The sequence below is a fragment of the Sphaerodactylus townsendi genome, linkage group LG02 (assembly GCF_021028975.2).
Source record: "Sphaerodactylus townsendi isolate TG3544 linkage group LG02, MPM_Stown_v2.3, whole genome shotgun sequence".
Classification (NCBI taxonomy): domain Eukaryota; kingdom Metazoa; phylum Chordata; class Lepidosauria; order Squamata; family Sphaerodactylidae; genus Sphaerodactylus; species Sphaerodactylus townsendi.
In genome coordinates this window covers 115,956,357-115,976,547 of record NC_059426.1, presented here as the reverse complement: position 1 = coordinate 115,976,547, position 20,191 = coordinate 115,956,357, and the positions used below count along the sequence as shown (strand labels likewise).

The 20,191-nt window shown below is 41.1% G+C and overlaps 1 protein-coding gene and 1 non-coding gene across 11 annotated transcripts in view; both read left to right on the top strand.

Annotated features, from left to right (window-relative positions):
* CKAP5 (cytoskeleton associated protein 5) overlaps window positions 1–20,191 on the top strand; it is a 90,148-nt gene that overhangs the window by 52,390 nt on the left and 17,567 nt on the right. For 8 of the 10 annotated variants that reach the window (XR_007243480.1, XM_048483823.1, XM_048483821.1 and 5 more), the window contains 9 exons: window positions 4,186–4,358; window positions 4,597–4,620; window positions 6,887–7,060; window positions 9,051–9,171; window positions 10,329–10,508; window positions 14,996–15,183; window positions 16,804–16,879; window positions 17,364–17,552; window positions 17,646–17,783. Coding sequence is in view for 9 of the 10 variants with exons in the window: in XM_048483823.1 (XP_048339780.1) it covers window positions 4,186–4,358; window positions 4,597–4,620; window positions 6,887–7,060; window positions 9,051–9,171; window positions 10,329–10,508; window positions 14,996–15,183; window positions 16,804–16,879; window positions 17,364–17,552; window positions 17,646–17,783 (1,263 nt within the window). In the remaining variant the exon portion in view is untranslated. The remainder of the gene's footprint in view (window positions 1–4,185; window positions 4,359–4,596; window positions 4,621–6,886; window positions 7,061–9,050; window positions 9,172–10,328; window positions 10,509–14,995; window positions 15,184–16,803; window positions 16,880–17,363; window positions 17,553–17,645; window positions 17,784–20,191) is intronic. The other 2 variants (XM_048483824.1, XM_048483822.1) reach the window with 1 other exon arrangement.
* Window positions 9,231–9,342, top strand: LOC125427621. The gene has a single exon (XR_007243738.1). It is a non-coding gene; the product is annotated as a small nucleolar RNA SNORD67 (small nucleolar RNA).

Genomic DNA, 20,191 nt, shown 5'->3' with positions numbered 1-20,191 from the left:
AATAACTTGAATTGGGCCCGATAGCAAATGGGAAGCCAGTACAGTTCTTTCAAGACTGGCGTTATATGCAACCGGCCAGGTTGACCCGTCAGCAACCTAGCTGCTGCATTTTGCACCAGCTCCAGCTTTCGAACTGTCTTCAAGAGAAGCCCTATGTAAAGTGCATTGCAGTAATCAAGACGGGAGGTTACCAGGGCATGCAGTACTGTGGCCAGATACCTTCTGTCCAGATAAAAGCAAAGCTGGTGAACTAACCGGAGCTGCTAATAGGCACTCCTGGCCACTGCTGCCACCTGTAATCCCAGGGGCAGGGCAGATCCAAGAGCACCCCTAGATCTTGCATCCGGTCCTTCAGAGGCAACACTGCTCCATCCAGCATTGGGTGCCCTCTGAGCTCCTGGACTTGGAGAACGGCTACCCACAGCACCTCCATCTTATCTGGTTTCAGCCTCAGTTTGTTGGTCCTTGTAACGGGAGGTCGTTAACAGCTGGTACAGGAAGGATCCCTGGTAGCTGTTTTCAGGAACCTTCCTATTAATAAATTTGTTTTTCGCTGCCACCAATCTAAACTATAGCCCACAAACTGATTAAATGGACACCACTCTTTCTGGGAACACACACAGACAAAAATAGACTGGAACGGTTGTAACTTCAACAAACTGGAAAAAGTTTATTACTGGCTTAGATGTAGGCTTCTCAGGTAACCTGAGAGGATTTTAAAGCTTGTTGGTTTCAGAGTTTAATAGTTTCAGAGCTTAATGGTTCCAGAGCTTAACGGTTTCAGAGATGTTGTTGGCACTTCAGTTTCAAAACATTCACAGACACTCGCAGGTGTCATTTAGGAAAGATTTTACTTCAGGAAAAAGGTTTGAATCCAGAGTATCACACTCCCTCTTCTGACAGACAGTAGTCCACTGTACCTAACCACACTAAACAACACACCCCAGTCTATGCCCTGTGGGATTCTGGCACACAAGCCTCCCTCTTCCACCATCCAAACTGGCCACACTGCCACTGGATTGGGCCTCCCAAGACTGATGTTGTACTTGTTAGGACAGACTTTAGCCTGGACAGAGATTTCCTGTCAAAACACCTGAATGGTGGTTCACTCTCCACCAAACTCAGGGCTTCCTGATGTCTCTGGTAAGCTTCCTCAGCTTACAGAGTGTACTGTCTGACTCCTGCCAGACCAACAGCAGTGACAGATCTCTGCTTGATCTGCTCACTCTGCCAAAACGTACCCGAAGGCACACCTAACCAAAAGACAAAGAACCAAAAGAGCCCTCAGCACTCTGGCTGACTCTATTTATATTCGTGCCATTTTTTTCTCTAGCCAATCAGGGCTGGCCAGGGCTTAACCCTTTCAGGGCAGACTCTCACCCTGGAAACTGAATGCAGTATAAGTGCATTCGTCACAGTCCTCATCCAGTTCAACACTGCTTCCAGGCAAGTATCCAGCACCTGAAGGGACTCACCTGGCTCTGCTGGAATTAGAGGTAGTGCTGAAATCCACATGCTAATGGCACCCAACTCCAAACCCCCTTATGATTTCCCCCAGCAGCTTCATGTAGATATTAAAAAGCAGAGGGGAAAACATTGAGCCCTGGGGAACCCACAATGAAGTTCTCAGGCTGGGAGCAGGAACCCCCCACTGCTACTCTCTGGAGCCTGCCCCGAAGGAAGGACAAGAACCACTGAAGAACAGTGCCCCCAAACCCAACCCATGGAGCCGCTCCAGGTGGATACTATGGTCAATGGTATCAAAAGCGACTGAGAGGTCCAGAAGAATTAGCAGGGAGGAATTCCCCCTGTCCCTCTCCCAGTAGAGGTCATCCATCAGGGTGACTAAGGCTGTTTCTGTGCTGAAATCCCACCAAAAACCAGATTGAAATGGATCTAGATAGTCAGCTTCCTCCAGGCATGTCTGCAGTTGAGTAGTCACCACTGTCTCCAGGACATTCCCTAAAAAGGGGACACTGGCAACTGGACGGTAATTGTCCAGAACTGTAGAAACATCCTCAGTGTGGTAGTTGAAGTCCCCCAGAATGGCAAAGTCTATTCAGTGAATGACAGCGTCATTAATTATGCATCATAGCTAAATTGAAAAACACTGATTAGTTCCAGACTATGAAATTCCCAACCCAAGTGGTTTTGAATGGTACTACAAAACCAAGTTCTCTCACCTGTGTAAAAAATGGTGTCCAAAGAGAACTATTGGAATATGCTGCCACAGGAGGTGGTGATGGCCACTAACCTGGATAGCTTCAAAAGGGGCTTGGACAGATTTATGGAGGAGAAGTCGATTTATGGCTACCAATCTTGATCCTCCTTGATCTGAGATTGCAAATGCCTTAACAGACCAGGTGATCGGGAGCAACAGCCGCAGAAGGCCATTGCGTTCACTTCCTGCCTGTGAGCTCCCAAAGGCACCTGGTGGGCCACTGCGAGTAGCAGAGAGCTGGACTAGATAGACTCTGGTCTGATCCAGCTGGCTTGTTCTTATGTTCTTATGTTCTTATTGAATGGAGCTTCGCATCTGGAAAAATCCAAACTGAAAATAAACAAACAAACAAAAAAGCTGTTTCAGCTTTTTGGGGGGTTTACTTTCAGGCCAAAAATGATGGTAATTTAGGGAAGCCAAAATGTGGATCCCCCAAAAGGCTGGCTTTTTTCTCTGTCATTTTTGGGCCATTTCTTTCATCATTTTAAGGGTGGGGGGAGGTTCGCGTGTGCAGAGCTGAGTACAGAAATCAGCTGAGCTGATCCCTGCATTCAACTCTTTGGCTTGGAAAGTTCCACTTTAAAAACCCCACCAAATTTTGAAAAAGCCAATACATCTGGTCAGCTTCCCTATTTTTCAAAAATGTCTGGGTTTTTAAAAGCTGGACATGAAAAATATCAGGGAACAATGGTGCACACCCCTACTACTACATGCCAGTGCCCAAAGGAAGTGAATACCTTTTGAATTGGGGTCACTTTAGTCTTTAATGACTATTTGTACTCTTAACAGTGAGTTGGGTGTAGTCTTATATGTGTAAAAGAAACTTGCCTGTCCCTTTCTACAGCAGACACCCATGTGCCCCCCAAATTATTTGCTGGGAGCAGGGTCACAGGACTCTTGTAAATAAATATGCCATGGCACAAGTGAGGTTGTCTGCTGTTGCCAAAGCACAGCAAGACTCAAGCTGAGCTTCCTACACATATGGAAAATGCAGTTGCCCCTAGTGCTGTAGTGGAGCTTGTTTGAGGGTTCTGTGATCCTCAGTACTTGATTTGGAGGTGCCAGGAGATCTAGTGTGGAAAGGGGAAGGTTCAAAATGTCTCCTTATATAAGCACTTTCCAGTTATATGTCAGTATTGAGGGTATTACTGCGTGAAGGATATTGATTAGTTATTTATTCTATTTTTATTATTGTATAGTGAATATTTATTTACTGCATGATTAGCCAAAGGCTTACAGTAAAGAAGAGAGGGTGAAGTTAATTTGGGAGTTTGCCAAAAAGATGAATGTTGGGTCTTTTAAAATAAATCAGTTGTAGGCCATAGGATCAGCTGATGAAAACACCGTGACCTTCAGTAAACAGCAGTCCCTGAAATCTGAGTAGTCTTTTAGAGTGGCTACTTCTCTTGGCTCCTTTTAATGTGTTTTCCAAATTACAGTGTTACCCTCCTAGTGCCATACTCTGCCTGGTCCTACTTTGTATTTGGACAAATCATAGCATACTAAAAGTACACAATGAGTCATTGCATAATATAGTAACGAGTCTTTGTACTAAGACACGATCTTAGATTAGGGCTGTGTTCATTATGAAAACAAGGTTTAAGCAATCAGGCTCTTATCCTTCCCCCATGAACGGCTTAGGTACTGAAAGTTTTGGGGTTTTCAAGAAACTGTTATCAGAATCAGACAGATTAACAAACTGGGGGAGGGGTCCTTAGGCCTATGCATCAGTATACCAAATAGAGGTTTCTTGGGATCTGAAAACCTTCAGTTTTTAAGAGCGGGAGACAGTAGTGGAAAGGAGCCCATGACTTCCGAGGACCATTTTTGTGAGTCCAAACCATTGCTGATTTTAGACTGACGACTTTCTGGTATTTCACAGTAGTAGTGCAGCTTTGACATTGTAGTCTTAATTTAAGAGCAAAAGTATCACAGCAGACTAAATTATTGGTCCTTTTGCACAGCTATCTGAAAAAGACATGAGCATGTTGGAGGAGCGAATAAAGCGATCTGCTAAGAGGCCAAATGCTGCTTTGGCAAGGCAGGTAGAAGAAAAACCACAGCGCATTCAGAGCGTTAGTGCCAATATCAATATGCTGCGGAAGGGACCAGTGGAAGACATGTCTTCCAAACTCAAGTATGTAATGAGAAAAAATGTAATATGTGTCTGACATTTTCACAGTTAGCGCTAACAACATACTTTGCTATTTTGTGTGTGCGTGTTTTTTTTTAATCATCAATGTCTGCAAGTGTCACAAACTATCATAGCAAATACTGTAAAGCAAAATGTTTGAACCTTTCTTCATTTGTTTTGTTGTGTCTTTAATGCTTTCTAAATCGTCTTGTGCCTTTTTTCACTGCTTCTCCATGGACAGAATTATGTATCGCACTTATAGGATGTAAGTACTAACTGCTGAATCCTTGGGAGCAAAGCTATTATGGAATTGTCTTTAATTTTCTCCTCTAATTCTACATTTGCTTGGGAATAAGTGCCATTGACTTTTAAACTCAGCGATATCTATAGGTTACTTCAGATGTGTCTCATTTTTATTCAACCCCTTCTTTCACGGACCCCAAAGTAGCATATGTGGTTCTGTCTTCCTGAGTTTTATGCTCACTTCAGCCTCATGAGATTGGTTAGGCTAGTACAGGGGTCTGCAAACTGAGGATCTTCAGATGTTCATGGACTACAATTTCCATCAGCCCCTGCCAGCATGGCCAGTGCTGGAAGGGCTGATGGGAACTGTAGTCCATGAACTCAAACTGTAGTCCATGAACTCAAAGGTGCTCAAACTCACACAGTGAGACTCCTCAGTGACTGAACCTCAGTCTATCACACTGGCTTTCAGGTTCTGAGGTCCAGGAAAAATTAAAACTGGATCTCAGAATATAAGTCCTATTTCTGTGGGGATGGCCAGTATCCCACTGTTGAAGGCATTTCTGCTAGCAAAATAGAACTTTCTTGCACTGTCTCTCTCCAAAGCTCAAAATATTGCTCCTGGGAATCTAGTCATGGCTGCATTAGCATTTGGGCGGGGGGAATTGGTGACCCATTTATCGCCCATTAGTGGAAAGTTTCCATGGGACCCAAACTGCTGTGTAACATTGGGGAAATTATTACCTCTCTGCTTAATACCTCCTTGAAATGGTGGTAAGTGATCTGTCTCAGGGCTGTTATGAAGGTGAAACAATGTTTGTGTAGTACTATGGAAATAAAGACTACGTATGATAGTAACTTGAATTATTTACATTTGGGTGACACTATTTGCCTCTGTGAGATCCTTAATAATTTAGCTGCACTAAAATCTCTCAGGTTGTAGAGCTCTGCAGCAAACCCACACTACAGAAATTAGTTCAGTGCCTGATAGCTGCTAGAATGTTTTGGGTGCTCTCTTTTGCATACTGAATCGATCAGGTCCTGTTCTTTGAGAAGCCTGTTGTTCACATGATGAAATTGTTCTGAATGTGATCTTGAAACCACTTCTGAAGACTATGAAGACAGTGCCCAATGCCATTCTAGACTGCCCTCTAAGTAGGAGAGGATTAGCAAAATTGGCCTATGGATTTGGACCCTAGAGATGAGTGCTTGATGGAACCATATTTACTATGAAGCCTTTTTCCTTGAAAAAGTGATTTGAATTGTGAAATCTCCTGCTAGTCAAGGGGCCTGCAAACTAGCCTCATCTGGCCCGCTACAGTATTTTATTCAGCCAACTGCAGAGTCTGGCATTCAGTTTTGCGAAGCTGCTGGCTCCGTGCTTCGTGCGGAGCACTGGAGCAGAATTCACAGAGCTGAATGCCCAGCTCCTGGGTCCAGTGTTCAATTCAACATACTGCCTCTGAACTCCATGTGGAGCCCAGAAGCAGTGCATGGAGTTCACCATTGTATCTGGCCGGCCAGCAGATAAGTGAGGGGGAAGAGCAGTTCCTGTTTTTATAATTTCAGTTCATGCATGGCATTGTTTGTTTGTAATTGTCACATTTCTCTTTTGTTCTGAATCATATCATGCTGATCACAAAAAGGATCCAAGTAAAACTTATTCATTCACTTAAATTTTATTCATTCATTTGAAATTGATTTTTTTCAGCCCACAAATATTTGTAAAATATATGACGTAACTCTCATACTGGAAAGTTTGGAGACCCCCTGTCCTAGTCAAAAGCTCACTACTGGAAAGAGACATGTCCTTTTCTCTTTTCTCCATGAACAGCAGAGAACAGAAGAAACTTGCCTTGTGTACCTTTAAAGATGATTACAGAGTCAGTGTGGTGTAATTGTGAAGAATGGCAGACTCTAATCTGGAGAACCGGGTTCTGTTTCCTGCTCTTCCACATGAAGTCACTATAAGTCAACTGTGACTTGCCGGTGTGTGTGAGCACGCACATGCAGCGCAAACACACACAGACAAGATGATTGCAAACAGATCCCAGCAGGAAGGGAGAAGAACAACCCTTCTGTTTTGAAGTTCTCTGCAGTTTATGGAGAACTTAGAGGAGGGATCTCTTTGAATGTGTACTCCAGGAGAATTTGCCTGAGAGAGGGAAGGGGCAGTTGCCACTATCAACCTGAGAAGATGGCTTGGAGAACCATAATAATAATAATAATAATAATAATAATAATAATAATAATAATAATAATAATAATGTCTTTCTTGATTTCTGTAGCCAAGCCCGTAATATGAGTGGCCACTCTGAATCAACACACACAGTTCCACGGGAGTTTCAGCTGGATCTAGATGAGATAGAAAACGATAATGGTACAGTTCGATGTGAAATGCCAGCACTTGTCCAGCACAAACTGGATGATATCTTGGAACCAGTTCTGATCCCAGAACCCAAGTGAGTAGAGTTAACTAAGAGAGCAACACTTTGGGACCGTTGTGAATATACACATGTTCATTTAGGTATTTCAGTCTCTTCCACATTTAGAAGCTGTCTTGTAAACTATGAAACCAAGTTTTTAAGCTCCTGTGGTAGCAGAAAAAAGCATTTAAATGATCCTGTATTATCAAGTATTAATCAAATTAGCATACACATGAAGGACCCGTAACATGCAAAGGCATCCTATTAGCACAAAAGAAATATGTATTTTGGGTACTTTAATATTCTTGGGATCTTACATACCAGTGACTAGATGTAAACCAGCATTTGAAGGGGGATAATCTTAAACAGAAATAGTTTTTATTTACTAAACAGGAAAAAGATTAATTGAGAAGTATTGTCAACCAGAATGGAACTGCAGAAAGGAAATGCAGGAAAATAGATACAAAACTTTTCCCTAGAAAAGACCTGTCTACTGGGAAATGAATCTTGAACAGGGGGAAACATGACATAGGAGCCAGATTTCAGAGAGAAGGGGGGAGGATTGTCCTCAGCAACAGTGAAGCAGTGTGGAGGGGGAAAGTGACCAAGCAGTGGAAGAAAACACAGCAAAGTGGGTAAATGGAGCAAAGGAGCAGGAGGCCAACTTTGCAGTTGGGTTAACTGGATGAGTCCAGAAACTGGGGCAGACGGGTCACTTGCATCCTTTTGGTGAGAATGAGTAGGGGAAAGGGTGTTAGTGATGGAATGTCTGAGTAATAAAATTCATTCTTCCTAAAGTGAATTATCCTGAAAGAAGATTCTTTGTACCGTGGTGGAGAATTTTCCCCATGTGTCAAAAATGTCATCTATGGTAAGGGGCTTGTCCTGATGGGCGAAGTCCAAAAGAGAAATAGGGCTATCAGCAAACTGAAGAAGGAAAAAATATGTCAGCTTCATCATCCCTTCCCCCCCCCCCCCGGATGAAATGTATACAGCTAAACAGGGATTTTTCATGGCACTAAAACTATCACCTGGCGTCTTTTTTCCTTCTTTGGTTTGTGATTGGGTGAGCGTAGGAATCTTCCTGTCTGATCATTGAGATATGGAGGAAATTACTGGATAGGCCCATTGTTTTGGAGATTTGGGTTGTTATTTAAGATTAAATTATTTGAGAAGAAGCTCCGAGGTCCTTAGAGGAAATTGGTCCTTGATTGAATCCCTCTTAGGGTGGGTATTTGCATGGCTGAGAAAGGAGCTGCTCTGCATTCCTCTCTTGGCATGACTTACTGCTATTTGATATTCACTTAATTCAGGCTCCTATCAAACATAGGCCCACACTGAAGTGTCCATGTGTACAAAATGGGGAAACAAGCATTGCCAAAAATGGGACTCCTCAAGGGTGAGGCAATCGGGAATATTGCAATTCTATTTCCTACGCTTCCTGCACCTCACATAATATCAAAACAGAAACAATAAAAACTAAAGTGAAACAAGCAGTTAAACTGAGTGTGTAAGCTGCTCTGAGACTGGCGTTAGTCAGGAAAGGGCGGGACAGCAAATTAGTAAAATTAAGGAAAAATATTACCAAAAATATTATTCAGTAACAATAAGTTTGTAGTCTTGCAGCTCCACACTTCACCAGTTGAAGCATTCAAGCGATTTTTCTCAGGTGAATCTAATCTCTGTGTGGACAGAACATTGGTTTCCCAAGAAGTGATGGAGTTGGCATTATGTGCCACAGATGAGACCTGAATATCCTGTTGCAGTGAGAAATCTGCTTTTATTCCCAGTCCTTGAGTTGTTCATTTGGTCTGATCTGTGGTGTGTGCTGGTTTTGCCACAAATTACTGATCCGCTGTTCTGTGTAAAAAGTAGGGTCAAGACTTAGATCTGAAAGAACTGAAAATGACTTTTGGTCATCTAAATGAGCCTAATATTTCAGTTGGATTCAAAAGCACTAGAGAAACGCATATTGAAGCTGTTACCTCTGAAGGACACTAACACTTTTTTGCCTCCTGTTATCCAGGATCCTTGCTGTGTCCCCACATTTTGATGATATGCACAGTAACACAGCATCCACCATCAACTTTGTTATCTCCCAGGTAGCCAGTGGTGATATCAATACAAGCATCCAAGCTTTAGCTCAGGTGAGCGGAGGTTCTTCTGGTTGGCAAACTCATAACAGTGACAAGACCAGCAAGTAGTTTGCGAGAATGATGAGTTGCACCTTAGGTGGAGCTGAAGTGTCAGGTGGCACAAGCATCACCCAGAACCTCCCTGTTGACAAAGCCAAGTGCACAGGGGCCATCTGACTCGCTGTTCTCCACAAGGAGAGTGTTAAGTGCTGGCAAAAGAAAAATATCTTCAATATCTGTGTAGACGTCTGGTGTTTCCCCTTTTTTCCCATCACACCCAGCAACTTGCTAGGAGAGAAGACTCTCCTTGCCTCTTGAGGATGCAGTTTAAGTGCCTTAGTTCTTCAGATTAGTTTACTTAATATTCTGATGTTTCAGAATATTAGCTTTAAAAGATCTAGCCCCCTCCCTCTTTCTCCTTGCATTTATTGAAGCTGTTTTTACTTTTCTGCTTGATACTTGGAAGGTATTTGGCGTTAAGTCAGATGCAACATTGTCCTTCTATTGGTGTCAGTATTGGGAAATAATTGGTAATGAACTTTCTGCTCGGCAACAAGGTACCAAATCCCAATTGGTATAATGCTGCCTACTCTTCCTAATAGGGAGAGAGTTAAATTCAGCTTGTATTATGAAGCTGATTGATAGCAACATTACCAAGAAGTCAAGTTTTCTGGGAATTTTATTTCAAGCTAATATAACATTGGTGTAATTATATAACACTTAATGGAAATGTAAAGATAAAAGGTCACAGAAAGTCACTGAACAACCCCATCTCCTAAATCATTTGACAGTCACCTTTTTTCTTTTTTTTCTTTCTTTTTTGAACCATCATCCCGAGGCATTAGGTAGTGTCATGCAATCACTTTCAAGCCAGTAGAAAGTTATTTTGGAAACTGAGACTCCCACTGAGGTGGCCGCATACTATCGCATTTTATAATCAGCCTTGAGTCTCATTGAGGAAGGTGGTCTATAAACAAACTAAATAAAGTACCATCTGTACCAACTGTATAACAACTTTTATTTGTGAAGAAAATGAAATACAGCAAGATAATTCAGAATCACCAATGGGCTTTTAATTAAAACTCTGTACAGCAACTGCTATCATTTACATATGCCAAGGTACTGTATCTGATGAGCTTAAAAATAACTGTTTGGGATTTTGTTTGCAGATTGATGAAGTCCTGAGACAAGAAGATAAAGCGGAAGCTATGTCTGGACACATTGACCAGTTTTTAATAGCAACATTCATGCAACTGAGGCTCATTTATAATACACACATGGCTGACGAGAAACTTGATAAAGATGAGATAGTCAAGTTGTACAGTTGCATAATTGGAAACATGATTTCGGTAAGGCTTTTTGTGTGGGCAAAGGCCTTAACCAGTGATCGTCTAATTCATTCTGCATTAGTTTAGATTTTTATGACATGTTTGAGCCTTTCTGTGTCTTAAAAATGCCTCTAACACTCCTGTCCAGCAAATCTTTTGATTAAGTATTATAATTCACATACTAGAAATTTAATACAAATACCGCAATAAAGTATAAAAAGGATTGCATTCAACATATTAGTTCATACATACATATACCCTCATGATGCAAAAATAGATGACCTAATACAAGTGATAAAAATGCTCATCAAAATGGCAAAATGCACATTAACATTGAACCATTGTCCAGTGACTGTTCTTTAGAACAACTGGTCAGAGAAATGACCAGAGGGGAAACAGCCCTGGCCTTAATTCCCAGTGGTGCTGCTCAGGACCTAGAAAGATGTTAAGTTGATTGAACCGATTGAAAACAGATCATAATTGCATCAGATTTAATTTACATATACCAGGGAACTTCAGCACAGTCATGCTTGACTTCCAAAGAGGAAACTTCTCTAAGATGAGAAATCTGATTTTAAAAAGTTGAAAGGCACAATCAAGAGGGTCAGATCTTTTGAAAAGGCTTGGGGGTTACTTGGAGCATCAAAATCGGGGCTCAGTTAGAATGTATACTACAAGTCAGGTCAGGAAAAGCACAACAAAGTCTAGGAGGTAACCAGTGTGGCTAATAAGCAGAGTGTGAGAAGCTGTTAGAGTGAAAAAGGCTTCCTTCAGAAATAGGAAGGCTTATCCAGGATTTGAGGAACATATTGCAAAAAGCACAGAGACCAACAATAAGGAATTCTTTACATACATTAGGAACAGAAAACTGGCTAAGCAGGCAGTTCAGCGGTTGGGTGACAATGGAATTAAAATACTGACGGGTAATGTGATTTCTGAGAAGCTAAATTAATTCTCCTTACCTGTCTACACTGCTGAAGGTATAAGGCAAATACAGTTCCTGAATGAATGTTTTCAGGAGGGTAGAATTTTCAGGTATGTAGAATTTAGGCAGTGATAAGAGAGGAAGTTCTATAACAGTGATGGCGAACCTTTTCGAGACCGAGTGCCCAAATGGCAACCCAAGACCCACTTATTTATCGCAAAGTGCCAACACGGCAATTTAACCTGAATACTGAGGTTTTAGTTTAGAAAAAACGGTTGGCTCCGAGGCGTGTGTTACTTGGGAGTAAGCTTGGTGGTAGTCGGTGGCTTTGCTTTGAAGCAACCGTGCAACTCTTCCAATGGGTGAATCACGACCCTAGGAGGGTTTACTCAGAAGCAAGCCCCATTACCAGCAACCGAGCTTACTCCCAGGTCGTGCTTTAGTTCTTTGCATGAAAATCAGTGGAGTTTAACAGCGCTTAACAGGGTTACCTACACTGCTTCCCCAAAACTAGGTCTTCGGTTTAATGCTAATAATCGAGCCCAACGGCCCAGGCCAGCCTGGGGGGGGAGGGGGCAACTCTGTTTGCACATGCCCACAGAGAGGGCTCTGAGTGCCACCTCTGGTACCTGTGCCATAGGTTCGCCACCACTGTTCTATAACTTAAAGACAAATTGCAAATTAACAAATCACCTGTACCAGATGGTGTCTATCCCAGAGTTCTCAAAGAATTCAAATATGAATCTGCTGATCTTCTAACATGTCCCTATGATCAGCCGTGTACCAGAGGTCTGGAGTGTGGCCAGTGTAACTTCCAGTTTTAAAAAAAGGTTCTGGGGGGATCTGGGAAGTTACAAGCCGGTTAGCCTAAAATATTTTCCAAGTAAATTAATGAAAAGCATTATTAAAGATAAAATTGTCAAACATAGAAGGACAAGCCCAGCTGAATAAAAACCAACATGATTTCTGCAAAGGTAGGTCTTGTTTCACTAATCTTTACAACAACAGAATGGCTGCTACAAAATGGCTGCTGCAAGAGGTAGTCAGTCAGAAAATAATTGCCAGTGCTGCACTTCAGTGACCCAGTGCAGATCCCTGTGCTGTGGTGGCAACTGCTGCCAAAGCAACATTTTAAAAAATCTGCACAATTAAATCTCCAGTAGTCAATGAGAAGCTTTGCTCACAGCAGAGATGGAGGCTCACAGCAAAGACAGAGACTCACAATATTCCTACTAGCAGTAATAGCCAGTAACTATCTCTAATTTATGTATTTTTCTCCATGTTTTGACCGGATATCTAGAGTCTTAGCCAAAAACGAGAACCATTAGCAATATCTGTTTTTACACCCTTTGTTTCTATTTTTGGCAGTTTCATTTAATGTTAATGTATGTGCATTTCTTAATATTTCTATAAAAGGTTTGTAACAAAATGTACATGTAGTGATGAAAATGTTTATGTAATATTTGTTCTTGTTTTATGGCTCTTACCTTAAGCAAGTTTGGCCACCCTGTTATACAACTTGAAAAGATGCAGAGAAGAGCAAATACAATGATCAGGGAACTAGAGCAGCTGCCCCATGTGGATTGGCAGAAACACTTAGGACAGTTTAAGAGAAGTGATAGAAGTTTATAAAATTATGCATGGAGCAGATAAAGTGGTCAGGGAGAATTTTTTCCCCTTCTCCCATAATACTAGAACTGAGGGTCATCTACTAAAGTGAAAGGTGGGGGATTCATGACAGACAAAAGCAAGTATATAGTTCATTTGGGGATTCGGCCAAGAGATGTAGTCATGACAAAAAACTTGAAAGGTTTTTAAAGAGGAGTGGATAAAATAATGGAGGGCTGGACTATCAATGGCTACTGTTGGCCTGATCCAGCATGACTCTTCTTATGTTCTTCTGGCCTTTATAGGAACTACCTGCTGAGAGGAGCAGGGCTCTCATGTTCCCTTCCCAGTGTTACCTTTCTAAGGCCTGACCTTGTGCTTGTGTCTCTGGCTTCTCAGAATCTGCTTACAATGGGGACAGTTTAATGCACTTGTATGCCACTTGCCAACTGACTGCTCCTCCTTTTCTTCTTGATGGGCCCTTTAAGACAGCATGCCTGGAAAGATGCAAGTCTGTGGTACAGAGAACCACTACCAGCATTAAAAGTTACAAAGCATTTATTAAAAAGAAAACGTCTGCACATGCATTTCTGTACACATATTGATAGCAGAGGGCCACCAGAGTTCTGCAAATGGTGCTCAGATGGGGCATGCTGGGAGGGTATATCAGAACTATTGAGCCAACATTTTCCTCTTTGTGGGAGTTGCAATGGAACTGTCTTTTGGAGCTGCTCCATGGGACTCCAATCCTGCAAGTCAATAGGCATCATCTGTATTTGGTCACTGGTAATGTGGACCACAGTGAAGTGGCTGATAGTCACTCAGAACTGCAGATTTGCTTTCTTTGCCCCTCACCTGTGGGGTGAGTGGCAGCACCATCTTGTTGACAGAGTACCTGCAGAGTACCTGTAAGTGTTGTGATCAGTCTTAGTACAAACAGCCAAGGGAGAGAGCCAACACTAACTGTGCTTGCAGTTGACAAGGTACTTGTTTGGTGTTATTCTCTTTATGAAAGTTTGCTAGAGTCATAAAGTTCTGGACTGTGTTCTCTATAATTATAGTTATAAGTGTTTGGGGACAGGGGAGTTGTGTGGTGTTATAGGGGGCTATGATTGTCCACTATTGGAGGTATATAATTGGCTGTAGGATACTTTGGCTGTGGGATAGATTGCTGTGCAAGTGCTTGGACATGAAAGGTGGTTTGTGGAGGCAGCTCTTCCCGACAAGGGCCTCTGTGGGCTGTGTCAGTTTTTTAAAGTGGTGTAACTTCATCCAAGCATTAGGAACAGGCCAGTTTTTTGATGTCTTAAGTACTTTGGATAATTCCATGGTTCTGTTGAGAAAGCCAATATGTGCCAATAAATTTTCTCCCATGGACAGACATGGGATTCTGGCAAGGAGATAAATTGCTGGTATAAAATAATATTTGTTTATGTTATCTCTAGCATCTACAATTGAAGATAAATCCATTAATGTTAATCTTAGTGATTTTATATTGTGGGAGTGACGTGAGCTGTTCAGATATAAACACTGCATGGTGTTTTTGTGGAGAGACAACTGCAGGATATTAAACAGCTTTTCATAATTCTTGGGAAAGAGACTTCAGTGAGACAAAAAAAGCAAATTATAGTTCTGTATTAATTATTAGTTATTTAATAATATATTATTTGGTATTTAACACCCAACACTACGATATATCATTTTACATTGCCTTAGGGCTTAGGTAACAAGAAATGATAGTACCAGCTAGACACAATGATCTCACTCAATGGCTAATTACCCATCCATTCCTTTGACAGCACAGGATTTGAATTGAGGTGGTATGTAACATCTTTGCCAGTTCAGTGTTCATGAACAATAGCTAATGGCTATTAAGAGGAATAGGAAAAAGAGCATTTTGAAAATGGAGTTTGGGGTAAACTTTAATGGCTTATCTCAAAGAGACTGATATGCAACCCTTGAATTTAATTTGTAGCTGTTCCAGATTGAAAGTTTGGCAAGGGAGGCCTCTGCTGGAGTGCTGAAGGACTTGATGCATGGTCTTATTACCTTAATGCTGGATTCGAGGATTGAAGACCTAGAGGAAGGCCAGCAGGTTATCAGATCTGTAAACCTCTTGGTGGTTAAAGTCCTGGAGAAATCTGACCAAACCAACATACTGAGGTAAATGCTAATATCAGAGGTCTGACTAGTGCTTTCTTACAGCTGTAAGTGGTTAGCCTGGAATGGTCAACTAAGTTTGGTGTGTCAATATATCTAATTGTCAACCCAGCCAAATCTGAAGGTTCTTAAATCTGGAGAGTGGAACTGCGAACAGACAAGACAGATATTTCTACAAACCTGAAAAATGCAGGTTTGGAGTAAGTGCTGAAATCTTTGGGGGTGGGGATCCAAAATAATACATGAACCACTTATAGCTTTAAGAAAATGCCCTCAGTGACTGTTTCTAGGCACCCGCAACACTGTTGCCAGCAATCTAGGCTTGGTTTCTGTCAGTAAAAGGTGGAGAGGCAGGGCTCTTTCCTGGGTTGTTTTGGCTTTTGAGGGAGGCAGGAGATCTGGCAGCAACCACCCATTCTCTATATTTAATATTGTTAGATAAGTGACAGATATTGGTATTCTCTTTCCCCTTTAAAAAAAATTAACTTCTAGATCCCAATCTTTAACATTTTTTCCAGATTTTGGTATTTAATTAACACTGATAATTTGTTAGTTGCCACAAATTCAACCAGTTTGTTTCCTGGAGCCTGGTTGGGGATTGACTGGGAGTTTGTTGTTGCCACCCTGGCTTGGCTTGCTCAACTATAGGCAGAGATTAATTTTTATTTCCCTTATCCATGGTTGAGTCTAATAGATTCCATAGCAAAGTTTCTGGTTTAAATTTGCAATTATAGCCCAAGATATATTTCATTAATTTGTAAACTTTACACCATTTTTAAATTATCTTGAAGTCCTGCCACGTGTGCATAAATGTTCCTTTTTCTTGTTTACATTTCCATCATATCTCAGACAACTTTTTATACATCTTAACCAATCCTTTATGATATAAGCACCATCAATAAAACATCTTATAATTTTTTTCTCTTAAATTTGTACAGCATGTAAATTTCAGTTTTTTCCTTTCAAATCTTATCCCAGTCATTTAATTAATTACCATACCTGAATCTTGAGCCCATTTTAACATATTTTCTTTGAGCCTTTCTGTTTCTATATCTGTTCTCCCCTGGGTTGGAGGACATCTTGTGGGTGGTTCCCACTGTCCCATCTTCATGCCTCAAATAGTCTCCTTTCCGACTGGATTCCAAAACCACCGCTTCATGAGGGAAAATCCATTTTGCTGTTTTTATTATCATCTTACTTCTGTATTCTTCCCAAACTTTAAAAATTGCAAATATAACAATCCATAAATCCTTTATGGATCTTTTCTTTCTGCCAATCAAGCAGGGTCTCCACCACAAAACTGGACTCGGCTCAGTGGATGGCACTGCACTACTTGGCCAGACTTTTCCCAGGAAGAGGCTACCGGGATTGGGAAGAAGGGAAAACTGAAGATGAATGTAGGGCTGGTGGGTGGGAAGGACAGAAGGAAGGAGAAGAGGAAATGAAAGGGAAATGAGATGTTATCTGAAAGATCCCCCGCTTGCCAAAAAATCGTGGCTGATAATGTGCAAAATATTCTGTAGTTTGAAAGAAACTGAATTAGTCCTGACCAAAGCAGTTCTGTTTTGTTCAGTGTATCTGTGGAGATGGTCTAGTTAATGCTGCTGTGTGTGTTCCCTGCAGTGCCCTACTTGTTCTGCTCCAAGACAGTCTTCTAGCAACAGCAAGCTCTCCGAAATTCTCAGAACTTGTCATGAAGGTGAGTGTGCATACTAGATCTTATTTTGTCTGAGGCTTTCTTTAAATTTTCTGCCACATGAGTGAAAAGAGTCCACATGTCTCTATGATAAACTGTGATAAAAATGAACTCAGATGTTTAGCATAACAATTCTGTGCTGGTGAAACATGAGCACACGCTGTACAAAGGCAGTCTAAGCTCTCCTCAAGAGAACGTAGCTGCTGGCTACATGCTTCAATATAAATCTTCATGGTGTTATAGCCTAATATGGGTAGCTTTGTTTTGTTGCACAAATAGAAGCATTAGACTTTTCAATCTGAATGGCTCTTTTATAAAGAAGTGCAGTGCAGTTTGAGTGGACTGTGAGTATATACCAAGTTTGCTCAGAAACGTTCATTTTATACTAAGAAACAAATTCAGCATCAACAATCCCAGGCTAGGAGAAGGAACTGCTTTGGCTTAAATAGTTGGTTTTTGTTATAAATATTCTCTTCCCTCCTTTCAGTGTTTATGGAGGATGGTGAGACTTCTCCCTGAAACTATCAACACCATCAATCTGGACCGAATTATGTTGGACATCCATATTTTCATGAAAGTATTTCCAAAAGAGAAGCTGAAGCAGTGCAAGAGCGAATTTCCCATTCGGACATTAAAGACCTTGATTCACACCTTGTGCAAGCTGAAAGGACCCAAGGTGAGAGCGCCTTCCCCCTCCCCAACACACACACTCTGTTGCTCCTCTGGGATATCTAAGATTTCTTTGCTAAAGGTTGACGTTGTCTCTTAGATCCTAGATCATCTGACAATGATCGATAATAAGAATGAGTCTGAATTGGAGGCTCACTTGTGCAGAGTGATGAAGCACTCCCTGGACCAAACTGGAAGTAAAACAGATAAAGGCACAGAAAAAGGAGCTTCTCGGATAGTAAGTAATATTTATTTAATATGGCCCCAGATGTAAATTAGGTTTGTCTATTAGGCACAATGTTTCTGAATCATAGTTTAATCTCATCTTAATTTATTCACGTGATTTGTAGCCTTCAGATATGGGGACAGGGAAATTGCTTAGAGTGCAGTTGCTTGTGGCTTGTAATTTGCTTTTCAGTAGTTCGCCGTTTAAAATGGCAAATTTTGTGTAAAATTAAACTCCCAAGAAAACCTGGCACAGTGATATTACTATGAATTACTAGGAAGGCCTGTTCTTATTTGTGAGGCATCTCGTGTCTCCTTAATTAAAACATTTGCTTCCTTCTTTTCTGATAGGTTGGTTTTTGTAGACTGAAGAGTTCTCGTTATCACTGAGCTTTCTTTATGCCAGCTGGGTCTGTAGCCAACCGGATGCTATGATTATAGTGCACATATGCTAAAAAGGCCAGAATCTGTTATGAGCTCCAGCCAGGAATTAGAGCCTAAACCAGATCCCACAGTGGGATATTTTAATTTGCTTCTGTTAGTCTCTGCAGAAACTGATGAAATTAAGTCACTAGTTATAAAATTAAGTTTACATAAAATAATTGAATACTTTTTAGTGAAATTGTATCCTAAAAAAATACTGTGAAGAAAGCAAGTCAAAGCTTGTGATATGATTTTCATTTCCTAATTTGTCCAGCATTAACACATTTCTTTTTAGACTATTGTAGATGCATATTAATAATAGTTTGAAACTTTTCCAGGAAGATTGTTAACAACTTTCTGCTGTTTTTAGTACATCACAGATATTTGCACGTACTAAGGGTTCCTTCAAAACCAATACAAAAATTTCAGAACACTGATGCAGCTGTTTTTTGTTTTGTTTGTTTTACTGTAGGCCACCTTTCTACCCAGAGGTACTGAGACAAATAACCTATTTATCTCTCTTATGTACTGGCTTTATTAGATTTGTTTTTGCTTAATTTCTAAACGATTCTGTCAAAACCCTTGAATATAGTAGAGTTTTCTTATCTCCATGTATTGGTTTGATTTCAAATATTTGCTCATGGAATCAATTTTTACTGCTCCCCTTTCCTTCAGCTGTTCCTTGTGAGATCCCCTCCTTCCTCATTGCTGATGGTTGAAGGACCATCTAGAATGACATGCAATCTGACACAAATAAGCTACAGTAAAGGCAGGGGGGTTGCTGAAATTGCTCCCTCATTTTTGTGGGCCCTAGGCAAGCTGGAACAAAAGTTGCTAAGAAATAAATGAGGTAGCAGCAGGAGAAGGATATAAACTTTATTCTGTGAGCTTCTGTTTTGGAAGCCTTGGATCAAGCTCATTGTCATTTATGATGCTTACCTCCTTTGCTGTAGTAAACTGTTGTTTCTGAACCTTCACCAATGTACAGAATATAAAAAAACCTTTTAAAATAGAAAATCTAACCTAGCTTTCTGGGTTTCCAGCACAGCCTACTTGCTGACTGCAGACTTCTGACTGCAGACTTTCTCATTGAATGATAGCAAACATTTATTGATGGATAGGATCTCCACTACTCAAGGCTTGCCACGGTGCCTGCTGTCTTTTGGCTGAACTGCCTCCTGTCATTGCATAGCACCAGTCCCTCTGGTATTACAGGTCATTCCTAGTGGTGTAGAATGCTCAGAATGCATTAATAAATGCAGTCCACTTAAACAGTCACCTTGCAGTCCCCAAGGCCCCTTCTGCACATGCAGAATAATGCACTTTCAATTCACTTTCAATGCACTTTGCTCCTGGATTTTACTGTGCGAAATAGCAAAATCCACTTGCAAACAATTGTGAAAGTAGATTGAAAGTGCATTACTCTGCATGTGCAGGAGGGGTCCAGATTGTTCTGCTTTCTAGCAATGAACAAACTCTTCTTGCCTCATTGTTTCTCAAACTCAGGAGTAAGGGGTTTAAGGGGCTTATCTCTTTCAGAGCATCATCTTCTGGCTTGTGGTGTTTCCGCATGTCCTGATTATTCTGTCTCTGTATTTACCTTGCTGCCTCCTGGAAATGTAATTATCAAACTAAATGTGGCTGAAAGTAGTTCAGAAATTCAGATTCAGTCTCTTGATAGATGGGAGCAAGAGGAATTTTTAGAGTAGGTGAGAGACAATGACATACAGCAATGTGAAAACAAGACAGTTGCATTAAACATACTAACGAAAGGAATTGCTCAAGCTACTTCCACACAGGGATGAGTCTTGTGGACTCACTATAACTGGAAACGCAGAGGCATTTGCAGTGGCAATGGAACATTCACACTGGGTGATTCTTGGGTTTTCAAACCCCATTCTGTTGTACCTGCCATTCCTACCTGTCAGAGATCTTTTTAAAATCAATGTTTTATTTTAAAAGGAAAAAGGTTAGCAAAAAGCCTTCCAGCAGCAACAT